Source organism: Sarcophilus harrisii, chromosome 4 (assembly GCF_902635505.1).
Source record: "Sarcophilus harrisii chromosome 4, mSarHar1.11, whole genome shotgun sequence".
NCBI classification, from domain to species: domain Eukaryota; kingdom Metazoa; phylum Chordata; class Mammalia; order Dasyuromorphia; family Dasyuridae; genus Sarcophilus; species Sarcophilus harrisii.
This window is the reverse complement of record NC_045429.1, coordinates 413646592-413661530: the sequence shown is the minus strand read 5'-3', so window position 1 is coordinate 413661530 and position 14939 is coordinate 413646592. Positions and strand designations below refer to the sequence as shown.

Below are 14939 nucleotides of genomic sequence, written 5' to 3'. Positions count from 1 at the left end.
CTCCTCTTTCTCCTTTTCCTTCTTCTCTTCTCTTCTCCTCTTCCTCCTCCTATTCCTTCTCCTCCTTCTTCTCCTCTTCCTTTCTCTTATTCCTCTACTTCTTTCTCTTTTTCTTCTACTACTTCTTCTCTTTCTATTCCCCTCTTCTTTTTCTTTCTCCTTTTTCTCTTTTTTTTCTGGTTCTTGTTTTTCTTGTGCTTGTTCTTATTCTTTTTTCTCTTCAGAGTTTGCTTAAAACTATACATGAAGGCAGTCAAGACCAGGACAGTACAAGTCTTAGGAAAATATATGTCTTTTAGATTCAAAAAACAAATTTTTCTTTCCTTCTTTAGAATTTGGAAGCACCGGCTCCAGAGTGGCAAAATGCCACTTTCCTTTGTTATCAAGAGTTCTTTACCATTGATATCAAATCCCGATTGTTTAATTTCATTATCAAAGCCATTAATTGCTTTGTAAACTAAAGTGATGGAAATGAAAGGCCTTAACACCCGCCATTAGGAAAAATAAACAGAATGAGTGGATGTGAGGGGGGCCCGACTTGAATGGAGCTGAGGGGACCATGTGGCCACAGGGTGGGGGTTCGGGGAGATCCTGGACTATAAGAGAGAGCACCACTTTGCCTGCCCACTGGCTCACCCTTTGCAGCGTCCCTTGTGTGCCCTTTCAGTGGGGGACTGAAAATTGGCACCATGAAGTGTCTGATTCTTGCCTTGGTTTGTCTGCAGCTCTCAGAGGGCCTTGTCAGGTGGGTATTGGGGTTCAGCTTGGTTTAGAGCCAGAGAACTACAACTGGAGGAGGGGGCAGTCTAGAAACCCAGTCTTTCAGTATAACCTGTCCTATTAATGTCATTCTCATTTGTCTTTGATCTGTCTCTGGACAGTATGTGTATATGTGTTGAACCAAAAAAGGGATCTCTGCCTTTCAAATCTAGGGAGAGAAGCAAAGGAGATACTGAAAGATGAATATCAATATGAAGGAAAGAATTACATTGAACTGGGAATTACGGGACCTAGATTATAACTTGGATTTGTTACTCTCTCACTATATATGGTCTTAAGAAAGTCATTGGTTTCTTTTTCCCCTAGGAAATGGGAGGGCTGACTTATATAAACTCTACTTCTAGTTCCAACTCCTATGAGCAAGGGATGATCTCTAAGGTCCATCCAATTCAAACATTCTTTAATTTCCTATAAACCCAAGAATAACCCACCGACCATGTTGGAATTATTAGAACAGGGTGGCTCTAGGGATATCTAGTATGATTTTGGTTCCCAGGGTTAATTTGGGGGTTGCTGATGTCTTGGGTTCACCTATTCCTAGGCAAATTCTGCGGAAGGGCAAGTCCATCCGTGAGTTGATGGAGGAGAAAGGTGTGTTTGAGGATTTTCTAAGGAAGAACAAGAAAGTTGATCCAGCTACTAAGTACTTTCCCAACAAGGATGCTGTGGCTTATGAATCTATCACTAACTACTTGGACGTAAGTGCTGTCTCTGCCCCGCCTTTCAGCTCCTCCCAGAATCAGAACAGTACTTTTGTGTGCTGATGACCGTAGGGAGTACTTCTGGCCACCCTCTAGTTTGGCTTACGGGCCCCCATTGGGCCACGGTGACATCCCTGAACTGGAGGGATGATGGAGAAACATGATGGGGTGCATGTGAAACAAAAGTCTGAAAACCGACAGAAGGGTGGGATCTGCACCCGTGTTGCAATGCCAATTTATGTCAAAGACCTTCTAGGGATCAGGCTACTGCCGCTCCCTAAACCCAGAAAAGGACATCATGATATCTCTGACCTTGTGTCTGATTGCTCTCAAGATCCAGGACGATGATTTGTCATGAAGATGCACTTGTTGGGTGTTTAGAGCTCGTTCAAATATTTCAAAAGGGTTACATGCAAGAGGAAATATTAGACTTTTTGGCCCCAGAGAGCAGAAGCTTTGGGTTGAAGTTGTAAAGAAACAAGACCCCTTTAAAAAAAATTTTTTTTAATTAAAATTTTTTTTTAAACAATTAGAGTTGTGACAAGTTGGAATGGTTTATGTCCACAGGGGAGAGGTTCCTTCTCTTTGGTATCTTCCCAGAGAGACTAGATGACCGCTCCTCAGGCACGGACATGCCCTTTGATTATGGAATGGATTACATGGTTTCACAGATCCCTTCCAACTCTCAAATTCTATGGTTCTGAGGTTTCATGTATGCAGAGAAGCGCAAACAAAATTAACAGGTTCAAAAATCTACACAAAAATAACTCAATTCCTACAGTGCTTTAAAGTTTACAAAGCACTTTCCCCTTAGTAGCATTTTAAGTAAGCGATAACTTATTTTTAGCTCCCATTTGATAGATGAAGACAAGGAAGTTAAGCCTTTGCCAGTGGCTGGCTAACCGGCGCTGACCGTGGCTGGCGGGATTCAGAGCCCAGGACACTGCAGATGTCTCTGGTTTTTATTCTTCGGTAGAGCAGACTCAGGGGGATGGATGGAGGTGGAAGTGTATTTGCAGCGATGGGGAGAGAGAGGAGAAAGACACTGAGCGGTTACGGGGGAGCAGAAGTCACGCTCTGCCAGCTGCCCCCCCGGCCTGAGCTGCTGCTCCCTCGTTGGCGGGGAAGCCCTCTGGGGGCCGGGAGGCTTTTACTTTGGTGTGGATCCTCAGAGCTTAGCGGGGCCCCTGGCCCATTCTGAACCCTAAGCCTCCTGGGCCAAAGCCCCCAAATCTCAGCTGCTGGAGCTCTCTGGGGTCAGGGATGATTTTTTTCCCCTTTCTTTAACACCCTCGAGTCCAGCACAATATCGGGCCCATGGAAACACTGACTGCCTCCTGACTGAGGGACAAAAGGAAGTGATGGAGGAGCCAGTTCGTGTTTGTCAATGACACTGTGCCCAAGGGCAGGGGCTTCAGAGGAGACAGAGCAGGATGTGGCCCAAGACCCGGAATTTTAAGTCTCTCCTCCGGATTTCTTTACTCGCTTTACTCTGACTCCCCAAAGAGTTGTTTTTTTTTTTTTTTTTCCAAAGATTCTTTGGTTTTTTCCCATCATCTGCACCCCCCCCCCCAGCCAGTCTTTATATTGATTTTTTTCTTTAAAATAAAAGTTAGAAAAAAAACTTCAGCCACAGGTGGCAGGCTGGGCCCTCACGCTCCCGGGGTGGGCCCCCCCCAGGGCAGCTCTAACCCCTCTCCTGCAGGAAGCGACCTCAAGGAAATGTGTCTTTGCAGTCTTTCTACTTTGGGGAAATCAGCGTCGGCACCCCCCCTCAGAACTTCCTGGTCCTCTTTGACACCGGCTCCTCCAACCTGTGGGTGCCCTCCACCTACTGCCAGACCCAGGCCTGCTGTGAGTGCCCCCTGCGGGGGAGGGGAGGGGGGGAGGGGGGCGAGGGGGGCGAGGTGCCAGACCCAGGCCTGCTGTGAGTGCCCCCTGCGGGGGAGGGGCCGGGGAGGGGGAGGGGAGGAGAGGCAGTGCCCTAGGCTCCAGAAAGCCTCTCCCCATTGAGGAGATGGAGAGGTGAAGCTCAAGGCCAAGCGCAGAAGGTGCTTAATAAGTGCTTGTGCACTAATTGGCTACTTCTGGGAGCAACCGGGAAGGCCCGGTCAGCAGATCCCAAAATACTGGAAGGGGACCTGGGGAGGACTGGAATATTCCTGCTTTGTGAGACTCGGGCCTGGAGGGGCTTGCTTGCAAGTGTTAAGTGTCTGAGGCTGAATTAGAACTCGGGTCCTCCGACCTCAGGGCTCTGTCCCTAGCAGCGGATCACAAAAAGGCTCTGAAGGCCCCATTCAGATGCCTGATGGAGCGCAGTGCCTGACTTAATGCGGCAGGTGCTTCATGAATGCTTATGACTGACTAGTTTGGGGGAACATCGAGGAGAGGGTGTTCTGTACACAGCAGGCACTTGATAAATGTTAATGGACCTACTGACTTGTTCAGGAGTGGGTGAGGAGGCCAGGCATGTAGTAGGTGCCTAATAAATGCTGTCTGCCCAGCTTATTCAGTGATCAGGAAAGAGGCCCACGTGTACTTGGCATGTAGTAGGCGCCCGGCTTGCTCAGGAAGCAGGAAGGAGGCCCGCGTAGAGTATTTGGCATGTAGTCGGTGCTTAATAAGTGCCGATCACCCGGCTCGCCCCTGGAGCAGGGTAAGGAGGCCCACGGGCGGAGCTTGGTACGCAGTAGGCGCCCAGTAAATGCCGCCCGCACGGCGGGTCCGGAAGCCGCTCGGAGCGCGGGGCGCGCCTGGCATGCAGTGGGCGCCTACTGCGTGCGCGCGGCGCGCCCGGCGGGGGGGAGCAGGCGTCCGGGCGCAGAGGGGCGCTCGCGCGGCCGGGGCGGCCGACGCCTTCCCTGTGTCTCTGCAGCCAATCACAACAGGTTCAACCCCAGCGGGTCGTCCACCTTCCGCTCGGGCGGGCAGACGTTCACGCTGTACTACGGGAGCGGCAGCCTGACGGTGGTGCTGGGCTACGACACCGTGACCGTGAGTAGCCGGGCCCCGGCCGCCGCGCGCGCTGCTGCCCCCTGGGGACCGCCGGTGCAAGCGCTCGCTGGGCCGCGCGCGGGCGGGGGGCCGGGGTCCCGCCGAGGGGCGGGCGTCCCGGGGCGCCGGCTTCTCGCTGGGTGGCGGGGCTTCCGAGGGGGGGCGCCCGTCCCCGGGCTGGCAGTGCCCACCTGCCCCGTCCCCAGGCTGGCAGTGCCGCCTGCCCCGCCCCCCCGCGGGTGCCCACCTGCCCCGTCCCCAGGCTGGCAGTGCCGCCTGCCCCGCCCCCCCGCGGGTGCCCCGTCCCCGGGCTGGCAGTGCCGCCTGCCCCGCCCCCCCGCGGGTGCCCCGTCCCCGGGCTGGCAGTGCCCACCTGCCCCGTCCCCAGGCTGGCAGTGCCGCCTGCCCCGCCCCCCCGCGGGTGCCCCGTCCCCGGGCTGGCAGTGCCGCCTGCCCCGCCCCGCGGGTGCCACGCCCCCGGGCCCGCCCCTGTCCCGGCCCCGGCCCCGCCCCCGGCCCCAGCCCCTGTCCCCGCCCCCGCGGGTGCCCCCGCCCCTCCCCCGCCCCTGGCCCCGCCCCGCGGGTGCCCCGCCCCCGGGCCCGCCCCTGGCCCCGCCCCCGCGGGGGCTCGCTTTCCTAAGCCGGCGTCGGAGCGTCGTCTCTCAGCGAGCGTCCCGCAAAGGAAGTTTTCTTTCTCCTTTAAAGTCGGCGGGGGGCGTTGGGTTGGTTTTTGGGGAACCTCTCGGCGCCCAGAAGAGAATTCATTAAAGAACCACTTTTGCGGACTCTCTCAGCCCCTCGGATAGAGGTCCACTTTGGCTTCTTGCGGCCGACTCTCAGAGTTCTTAACGCGATGCTGGTCAGCGCCCAGAAGGAGAAGTTTTTTCCAAAGCTGATTTGTTACGGATATCTCTCAGCATCCTGGGAGAGGGTTAGACAAAGTTTACTGGGATCTTCTCGCTCCCACGACAGATTTCTTTAGAAAATGAAAAACATTTAAGAGTGTTTTATTTTCTCCAATTAACGTATATTTTTCGTTTCTGTGAGATTCTGAATTTCACATTTTTTCCCCTCCCTTTCCTCCCCTCTCCCCGGCAGAAAACAACTGGATAGAGGTTATATACATGCACAGGCATTTTTTTTTTTAACATTTTCATATTACTCACGTCTGAAAGAAAAATCAAAACAAAAGGGAAAAACCATGAGAAAGAAAAAAAAACAAAATTAGTGCTCTAGAATTCGCATTCCAGTCTTGTGATTTCATGAGATTCGGAAACTTTCTGATGGGGCAGGCCAGAAACTTGTCACTTTTTAGTCTTAGAAAGCGTCTGGGTCCCTGAGAAACTGGATGACCTTTGCTCACGTAGGTCACATGTACTTGTACTTGGGAGTCAGGAGCTGTTGAACTCTTGCTTTCCTGACTTCAAGGTCAGTTTTTGATCCAATGTACCATCTTGTCTTTGAGACTCTCTTAATTCCCTTCATTTTTCTTTCTGCTTCCTGGCCTCAGTTCTCCTGGAGCAGAATGGGTTCTGGTCTCCAGTTGATAGTACAATCTTTTTCCTTTTTAAACATATTTGCAGATTAGTCCTGTAATGAAAAAAAAAATCAGAATAAAAGGGAAAAATTTTGAGAAAAAAAGTAAAAAAAGACAATATAGTATACTATATTTAATCTCCGTAGTTCTCTCTCTGGATAGGGATAGCATTTTCCATCCCAAGTCTATTGCAATTATCAGTCTTTATCAGTTGATCATCATGCAATCTTGCATTTACTGTGTACAATGTTTTCCCAGTTCTGCTGGTTTCACTCAGCATCAGTTCATAGAAGTTTTTCCAGGCTCTTCTGAAATCATCCTGCTCATTATTTCTTATAGAACAATAATAATCCCATTACATTCATATCCCATAACTCATTCAGCCATTTTTGAACTGATAGGCAGCCACTCAATTTCTAATTCCTCGCCACAAGTGAATTCAATCATTTCAGTGCCCCCTCCGATCTTCTCTTCCCTAAGGTTTTTTTTTTAAACTATTCCTCTTAGGACCATGGACTTAGAGCTAAAAGCAATTTTAGGGGTTATCCAGTCCGATCTCCTCATTTTAAAACGGGTAAAGTGAGGATTGGAGAACAGAGATGATTTGGCCAAGACCACACAGGTTGTGAGTAGCAAAACCTGGGTTTAAATTGAAATTCTGGGACTCCAGATTAAAAGCTCTTTCCATCATGGCTTAAATAAAATTAATTTTACTTGATATAGTCTCACAGTCAGAAGTAATCTCATGTTATCAGGGTACAAGGGAGAGCAGATATTGGTCCTTCCCTGCTCCATCCTGTGTGGTCACCTCATAAATGGTCAGCCCCGAGGTCGTCTATGGTCTAGCCCTGGAAAGGGCCACACACATAATGCTTCTGATCCTCCCAGCAGAGATTGGGGTTTCTAGTCTTCCCTTCTGGATCTGGGCTTTCTTTAATCCCTCTATTTGTTCAAGCTTTCTTTGATTCCTCTTAGAAGCACCGCTTGCTTTCCTTGCTTGGCCATTTAGATTTTCTCTGGTTGCAGTGGGGCAAAGCTCTTTTGTGGGGTGGGCTTCCAACTCACTTCCTCCGTCTCCCCCCAGGTTCAGAACATCGTGGTCAATAACCAGGAGTTTGGCCTGAGTGAGAGCGAGCCTGCCGTCCCCTTCTACTATTCCTACTTTGATGGGATTTTGGGCATGGCTTACCCAGCAATAGCTGTAGGCAACTCCCCCACCGTGATGCAGAACATGTTGCAGCAGGGACAGCTTTCAGAGCCCATCTTCAGCTTCTACTTCTCCCGGTAAGGGCTCGCCTTGCGCTGACGGCGTTGGGGGCCTCCGGGTGCCCGGAGCCCAGGGACTTCTGTATCCCAGTCAGAAAGCCTAGCTGGTACAGACTGCAGGACCTGGAGTCAGGAAAATATGTCTTCAGATCCACTGGATCCTAGGGTTCTGGGCAAATTACATTTGAGCTGGGGTTCTGGAATTCTAACTCAGAAGCTGACCCTGACAGGCTTAGTTTGAAATTGGTCCTGTGTGTTACCCTCATCTCACAACAGAAATAAATCATGTGTCTGGGGCTGGGGGCAGATATCATGCAGCCTCAGTTTCCTCACCTGTGAAAGGAGGGTCATGAGAGCACCTATCTCCCAGAGTTTTGTGAGGATCAAGTAAAACTCCGTAAAGCATTTTGCAATCTCAAAGCACTATATAAATATTATTATTATTATTATTACAAAATTGTGTATAAATTGAATTTTTGGAAATCATGTTTTGTAACTCCAAACTTTTGTAAAGTGAATCAATTTCCACTAATGATCTCTTTGGTACACCTGGATTTTCGTTTTGGGGTTTGCTTATACTGGGAGCTCTGAGGGAAGAGAAGAGCCTCCGAAAACTGACTGAAACCCTCAGCCTCGACCTCCCCCAACTGTCTTGGTTTGCACAGGGCCCTTCACCTTTCTCCCCCCCTCAGGTGGGGGACACTCCCAGGCTAGGGCAGAGAGCCCACACAGGCTCTGGGTCAGTGGGAAACCCAGGACCGCTCTGTGATGGCACCCTTGGCATTTCCACAAGGTTTGGCTCCAAGGGGCTCAAACATCTTAGCTCTAGCTTTGGCTTCTCTCTGCCCAGTCTGCCTTCATTTTCTTAATGTTTCTTCTTTCCTGGTCCCTGATTCTTTGCTTTAACCCTCACTGACCAGCCTAACTCTGACCTTGGCTAACGCCCAGGGCACATGAACCTACATCGTTTTCTCTGTCCCCAGTCAACCAACTCAGCAATATGGAGGAGAGCTCATCCTCGGCGGGGTGGACCCCCAGCTCTACTCTGGCCAGATCACCTGGACCCCTGTCACTCAGGAAGTTTACTGGCAGATCAGCATCGAGGAGTAAGTCACCCCAAAGAGCCGTCCAGGAGCCCCAGGCGTTTCCAGGGCCGCCCCCTTCTGCCCGCTGGTCTTGTCAGAGCTCCGCAGACTTGAAGGGGCTGTGGGATGTCAGCCATGATCAGTTCCTGGGTGTGGAAGCCCAGCTGGCTGAGGGGGCCATTTTCTCCTCTGTCACGGGGGGTTTTGACTCCGCCGTGTTGGTCTGTGAGGATTCTCCCTCCTTTGAAGGCGGTGGCGCTCATTTCCCGTGCTCGCTCACTTGGAGCTTCGCTGACATCAGTTTTGTGGGTGTTGTGTGTGTGCTGCCGAACGGCAGGATTTGGGGGAGCTGCCGGGGGGAAGGGCCTGGCTCCGGGCCTGGCTCAGCTTCCGCCGAGGAGTCGGCGGCCTTGACTCTGGTCTCCCCTTCAGGTTTGCTATAGGTAACCAGGCCACTGGCTGGTGCTCCCAAGGCTGCCAGGCCATTGTGGACACGGGCACCTTCCTCCTGGCGGTTCCTCAGCAGTACATGAATGACTTCCTGCAAGCGACACGAGCCCAGCCGGCTCAGAACGGCGACGTGAGTGACCAGAGGCCGGGGGCAGGGAGGCTTGGGATGAGCTGGCACGAGGAGCCTGAGCCCAGCCCTGGCAGCGGGGCTGGGGGGCAGGAGAACGAGAGGGGGACAAAGCAGAGGGAAGCCTGTCCTAGGGAACGGGCCTCCTCAGGAGCAACCTGGGTGGGCAGGAGCTGCTGCTGAGGGCTGCCAGTGTATGTTAATGTAGAACAACCAGGCTCCTCAAATGGAAAATGATTGTCCAGGAGAGGGAGTGATCCGGACCCCATGTGCCATCTAAACTGACTCTGAAAATGAGGAGAGACAGAGAGGCAGAGGCGGAAATGCAGACAGAGAGGAGAGAAGGAGGAAAAGAGAGAGAGACAGAGACAAATGTAGACAGAAAGAGACAAAGGGGAGAGAGAGAGATGTAGACAGAGAAGAAGCGGCGGGGGAGAGAGAAAGACAGAGGACAGAAAGAGAAGACCCCCGTGGGGAGGGCTGTCAGTTCTCTGGCTCTGTCCCCTGTGAAGCCCATGACCCCCCTTCCCACCCACTCTCCCCAGGGGGAGCCTGGCGCGGCCGGCCCCTCTGTACCTGGGGCTAGCCCCGGAGGTCTCGGGTCAGAGATGGTGTCCTCAGACGTTCCTGGACCCTGGGCCTGTGCAGGGATCAGAGGCCGGGGTGGTTGGGCCCTGTGCTATGGGTCCCCGTGCCTCAGCAGGAGCTTTTGGTGGGGATGCTGGGCATGGGGGGGGGGTCTGACAGGCTGGTCCCCATGGGGGCGGGTGGTCCCTTCCCCCGGCTCCAAGGCTCGTCTGCTCTGCTCATTTCTTCTGTAGTTTGTGGTCAACTGCAACTACCTCCAGGACCTGCCCACCATCACTTTTGTCATCAACGGGTCCCAGTTCCCTCTGCCTGCCTCTGCCTACGTCTTCAATGTAAGTGCCCTCCTTGGCGGGGCAGGGGGAGGGGAGCCCCTCTCTGGGACACGGGAGGGGTGGAGGAGGCGCTCGGGGTCTGCGGGCCCTTAACGTCCCTCTTCTCACTGCGCAGAACAACGACTACTGCCGCCTCGGGATCGAGGCCACCTACGTGCCCTCCTCCAACGGGCAGCCCCTGTGGATTCTGGGAGACGTCTTCCTCAAGGAGTACTACTCTATCTATGACCTGGCCAACAACAGGGTGGGCTTCGCCTACTCCGCCTAGGGCGGGCCTGCAGAGGGCACCGCCCCTGTGACAAGGTGTAAACTTGCGGCATCTTCGGCCTGGAACCCGTCACTGCAGACCTAAATTTCCAAAATTCTTCTGAAATAAAGCCTTTGGTTGCACTAACTGTGGCGTGATTTATTTTTTTAGTCAGATTTAAGATTTAATTGGTCCAAGGAACTTTAGGGGGGGGGGGGGAATTCCCTCCACTGATGTGGGTCGGCATCTGTTGGGCAAAACTTGGGCGAGTCAGCTTGGGTCTCAGTGTTCTCATCTGCAAAGTGGGGGGCTTGCACTGGAACAGAGGGTCTTAACCCCAGATCCATGAACTTTTGGTTTAAGTTAACAAAGCACTGATAATTCTAATATAATTGATTTTCTTTTTTATGTGTTTTATTTTACACATTTAAAAACATTTCACTGACAAATCCACAAGTTTTGCCAGACCGCTAAAGGATTCTGTGACACAAGAAAGGTTAAGAACTCTTGGACTAGAAGGATTATGAATCAATAAGCATTTATTGAGTCCCTACTATGTGTCAGCCAAGTGCCAAAACAAGGGGAATGCAAAAAGAGGCAAAAAAAAAGGTCCCTTCCCTTAAATAACTTACAATCTAATGAACATGAACTCTGTGATCTGTAATTCTGTGCTTTGTGTCCATGTAGCTAGAGTCCACCTAGTCAGTGTATTTCAGTGGCCAGACTTGACCCTGACCCCTAAGCTTCCCCCGCGCCAGGATTCCTTAAACTTTTGTCCCTGCGACCCCTTTCCCCCTGAGAAATTTTTACACTGCCCCAGGTATATAAGGATATAAAATAAAATCTTTACTGCTTATAAATCATCATTTTGTGGCCTCCACATTCAGTTACGTTACAGGGTCACGATGCAGTTTAAGAAGCTTTGCTCCATGCAACACGCGACACTGTACCTCAGGTACATAATTAATAAGAGTAAACAAACCAACAAGATAAGGTCATACAAGAGAGACTCGGGGCACGAGTTACCCTGATTTCGCTGCTACCCCGAATCCTCGCTTTGGGGCAAGGGCCCACGGACGGCCCTGCCTCGGACAGCCGGCTCCGTCCAGCACAGCCTGGTTCTCAGCCGGCCGTAGGAGTTCGGGGCGGCACGGTTCTACCCGGGGTTGGCGAGAAGATCCGGACCCTCCAGAACAGAATTGAGACAGATAACCAGATCTCAGGCACCTTCGAATCAGGGATGAGTTGGAGTGGACCAGAACTGGCTAGAAGGAGGACTGATGCTTAAATTTTCAGTGTGAGCTTTTACACCTCAGAAATCAGCAAACACTGAATCAGGGCTTGATTTGTTGTTTTGTACATCGTCGTGATTTAAGAGAGGGAGATAGAGAGAGAGAGAGAGAGAGAGAGAGAAGGAGGAAGAGAGGAAGGGAGGGAGGGAGAGGGAAAGGGAGAGGGAGAAGAAGGGAGGGAAACAGAGACAAAGACAGACACATACGCAGAGACGGAGAAACAGACAATGACAGAGAGAGACAGAGAGACTGAGACAGAGAAAGACAGAAAAAGAGAGGAGAGGGGAAGACAGAAAAAAGGACACAGAAAAAGACGATAGATGATAAAGATATGATAACATTTTTAAGGGCTCACTGTGTGTGGAGCTATGATAAGCAACAAGGTTACAAATAACCTGTATCTGATTGGTTGCTGTCTTGGGGAGTAGGGAGGATGGAAAAAAATTTGAAACTTAAAATTTTGTAAAAGTGAGTGATAAAAACAGTCTTTGCATGTAATTGGAAAAAATAAAATGCTAGTAAGTAGGGGAAAAAAACTTTTTAATCTACCTTAAACTACCAGAGAATGAGCCTGAATCTAGATTAGCTCAGAATACCATCTTTGAAGGGTCTCTAGGGAATAATAAAAATTCAAGATTTAGAATTGGAAGAGCTGTTAGCGATTTTCTACTTCAAACTAGTTCTTTCTACACAGAAAAAGAATAAGGTCTAAAGAGGTCAAATGACTTATATAAGCTCACCCATGTAACCTATGACCCAAGGTTCTGAAAGCTATGAGCATTCTGAGCTCAATCTAAGGGCAGAGGTGGTAAACAAAAGAGCCATTTAATCTTTTGGCTCATTATCCCCTACTTGGAGTTTATACTGGGAAAACTTCCAAATATGATTATCTCATTTCTACAAATGATATCAGCAGGGTATTAAAGTAGAAGAGATCTGGATGGTCCACTACTATAACCCCATCATTTAAAGCATAAATAAATTGAGACTTTGAGGAATTAAAAGCTAGGATTTAGATAAAAGTATATGTCATCTCCTTTAATTTTCACAACAATCGTAGATGTTACCAGTATCCTCACTGTATAGATGAGGAAACTGAGGCTAATGGATTTCAAGTGCTTTGTACAGTCATAAAATTTGAATCTTCTTGACTCCAAGTCCATCATTCTATTTGACTTCGTCCTATTTGATTTGTGACTCCAAATTTAGCACTCAGTGCTTTTCTATGATAGGATCCAAGTATTTGACATAGTAGGAAAAAATCAGTGAAATCACTTTACTTCTGTGGTACCTTTGCTTTTAAAGGTCCAGAATAAATTTCCAACCTATACCTTGCCTGTTGGCCATATTTAGTTTCCTTAAAACTGAGACAGATATTTAGTATTGGAGAAAAAAAGGCATTTAGTCCCATCCCCTGGGAATTTTTTGCAAATTACATTGGGTGAATGTACTATAAAGCTAGCCATTGTTGGAAATAGAGTTGGGACAGGGACTTGAAAAAATGAAGGCAAGTAGCTGTGAGATGCATTATAAATCTAAAGAGAGTTCCTTCTTCCACTAATGTGGGGTCCAGCGAAAGCATCTATAAATGTCAGACACCAGGCTAAGGGCTGGAGATGCAAGGAAGACAAAAAGCTAATTCCTGCCCTCAAGGAGCTTACAGTCTAATGTAATGGGAAGGAAGGAAGCTGGCTACATGTAAGCAATTATGTGAAAACAAGCTATACACAGGATAAATTAGAAATAATCAACAGAGGGAGGGCACCTGCATTGAGTGGAATTGGGAAAGGTTTCCTGTAGAAGATGAGAATTTATTTGGGACTTAAAGGAAGCTAGGAAGTGGAGAGGAAGAGGGAGAGCATTCAGTCATGGGAGAGAGCTGGAGAAAATGCCTAAAATTAGGAGATGAGTGCCTTATGTAAGGAACAGGATGAGGCTGGTGTTAGGTGTTACATGGAGGGGAGGAAGAGGTAGGAAGGATACGAAAGGTGGGAAGGATGAAGGGCTTTAAAAGCAGAAGACTTTATATTTCACTGCAGAAGTAAGATCCACTGGGGTGGATTGAGTAGGGGGGTGACAAGATCAGACCTGAACTTCTGGAAGATAAATTTTACAGCTGAGTGGAAGATGCTCTGGAGTCAAAGGCCCAGGAAATCAACCAGCGCCTATTGTCCTGGTCCAGATGTGAGCTGCTGAGGGACTGAACTAGGGTGGTGAAATGTCTGAGGAGAGAAAACTTGTTTAGGAGATGTTACAAAGGTTCCTGACTTTGAAGCAGCATTTCAGTGAATCCTAAGCTCTTCCAAAGAGTTCTCTATGGTAGCTCCTCCTCCTCCTCCTCCTCCTCCTCCTCCTCCTCCTCCTCCTCCTCCTCCTCCTCCTCTTCCTTCTTCTTTCTTTTTTATTTTTTCAAATGGAGATTTTTTTTTGTCTTAAAGTCCAAACTCTAGTTTGGTGTTATTCCTGAGGTAACAAGGTTAGCACTGCCCAAGAAATCTCCTTTCTCGGACTAGAAAGTTAGATTTTTAGGAATATAATACCTAGGGCAGCTAGATATACAGTGGATAAAACATTGGGCCCTGAATAAAGAAAACTTGAATTCAATTCTGGCCTCAGATCCTTGCTGCCTTGTAACCTGGGCAAATCACTTTCTTCTGTATGCCCCAGTTTCCTCATCTATAAAATGAGCTGGAATAGGTAATAGCAAGCCACTCCAGTATCTTTGCCAGGAAAACTCAAAAAAAAAAAAAAAAAAAAAAAAAAAAAAGACGCGACTAAAAAAACAATGTTTAGGAAGTCAAAAAATTCTCATTTTCTACACAGGAGGCTGGGGTTCAAGAATATTGTCTCATGCTGAATGGACAAATATATTTGTACTGACTTCCATTATTTGCTTGTAGAGTATTCCTATTATCATCAATAATCCTATTATCCCAAGCTGTCATCATCTCTTGGATTGGAAGATTCCACTATCAGATGTCAAGCCTATATTTGAGGTTTAAGAACTCCCCTCAAGCCACCTGGACAAGGACATGAAGCTTGGCAGATGCTTCTGCTTCAAGACACTATTCATTGCTCCTAATAAGGGGATAGGAAGAGATAAATCCTTCCCCCTCCCCAGTTCTCTGCTCTAGAAAAAAGGCACAAGAGAAAAGGGCAAAAAGGAACGAGAACCATCTAGCCGTTAGGTGATACAGTGAATAAAAATGTCACACCTCGATTCAGGAAACCGTGAGTTCATATACTCAAGTACTTACCAGTTGTATGATTCTGCTAAGTCATTTAACCTCATTCAGCCTCAGTTTTCTAAATTATTATGAGGACAATAATAGTACCTTTCACAGGGTTGCAGGAGGATGAAATGAGATAGCACAGCTCTTTTCAAACCCTACGATTCTGGATAAATATTAGCTATTATTATTAGTGAACAAGAGGGGTGACTATTCTGCCAAGAATCTTATTTTATTCTATTTTATTTATAGAATTTTATTCTATTTTAGCTAACTAGGTTATCTTGGAGTCAGTTCTAGTGCTTGAAGC

At 48.9% G+C, this 14939-nt stretch overlaps 1 protein-coding gene across 1 annotated transcript; it reads left to right on the top strand.

The window, feature by feature from the left end:
- The first annotated feature begins 1327 nt into the window (after positions 1 to 1327).
- On the top strand, positions 1328 to 10248 carry LOC116423409 (gastricsin). Its single transcript, XM_031967276.1, has 8 exons — positions 1328 to 1478; positions 3218 to 3335; positions 4357 to 4475; positions 7097 to 7296; positions 8262 to 8384; positions 8796 to 8943; positions 9762 to 9860; positions 9976 to 10248. Exons 1-8 carry the CDS (start codon positions 1359 to 1361, stop codon positions 10126 to 10128), a joined length of 1080 nt encoding a protein of 359 aa, XP_031823136.1. The 5' UTR covers positions 1328 to 1358; the 3' UTR covers positions 10129 to 10248.
- The last annotated feature ends 4691 nt before the right edge of the window (positions 10249 to 14939 follow it).

What these genes read in the sequence shown, in the direction of transcription:
- LOC116423409 (XM_031967276.1), top strand. Translation starts at nt 1,359, where the DNA reads ATGGAGGAGAAAGGTGTGTTTGAGGATTTTCTAAGGAAGAACAAGAAA. An exon ending in CTATCACTAACTACTTGGAC is followed by an intron (nt 1,479 to 3,217) that starts GTAAGTGCTGTC and finishes GTGTCTTTGCAG; the next exon opens with TCTTTCTACTTTGGGGAAAT. An exon ending in CTGCCAGACCCAGGCCTGCT is followed by an intron (nt 3,336 to 4,356) that starts GTGAGTGCCCCC and finishes GTGTCTCTGCAG; the next exon opens with CCAATCACAACAGGTTCAAC.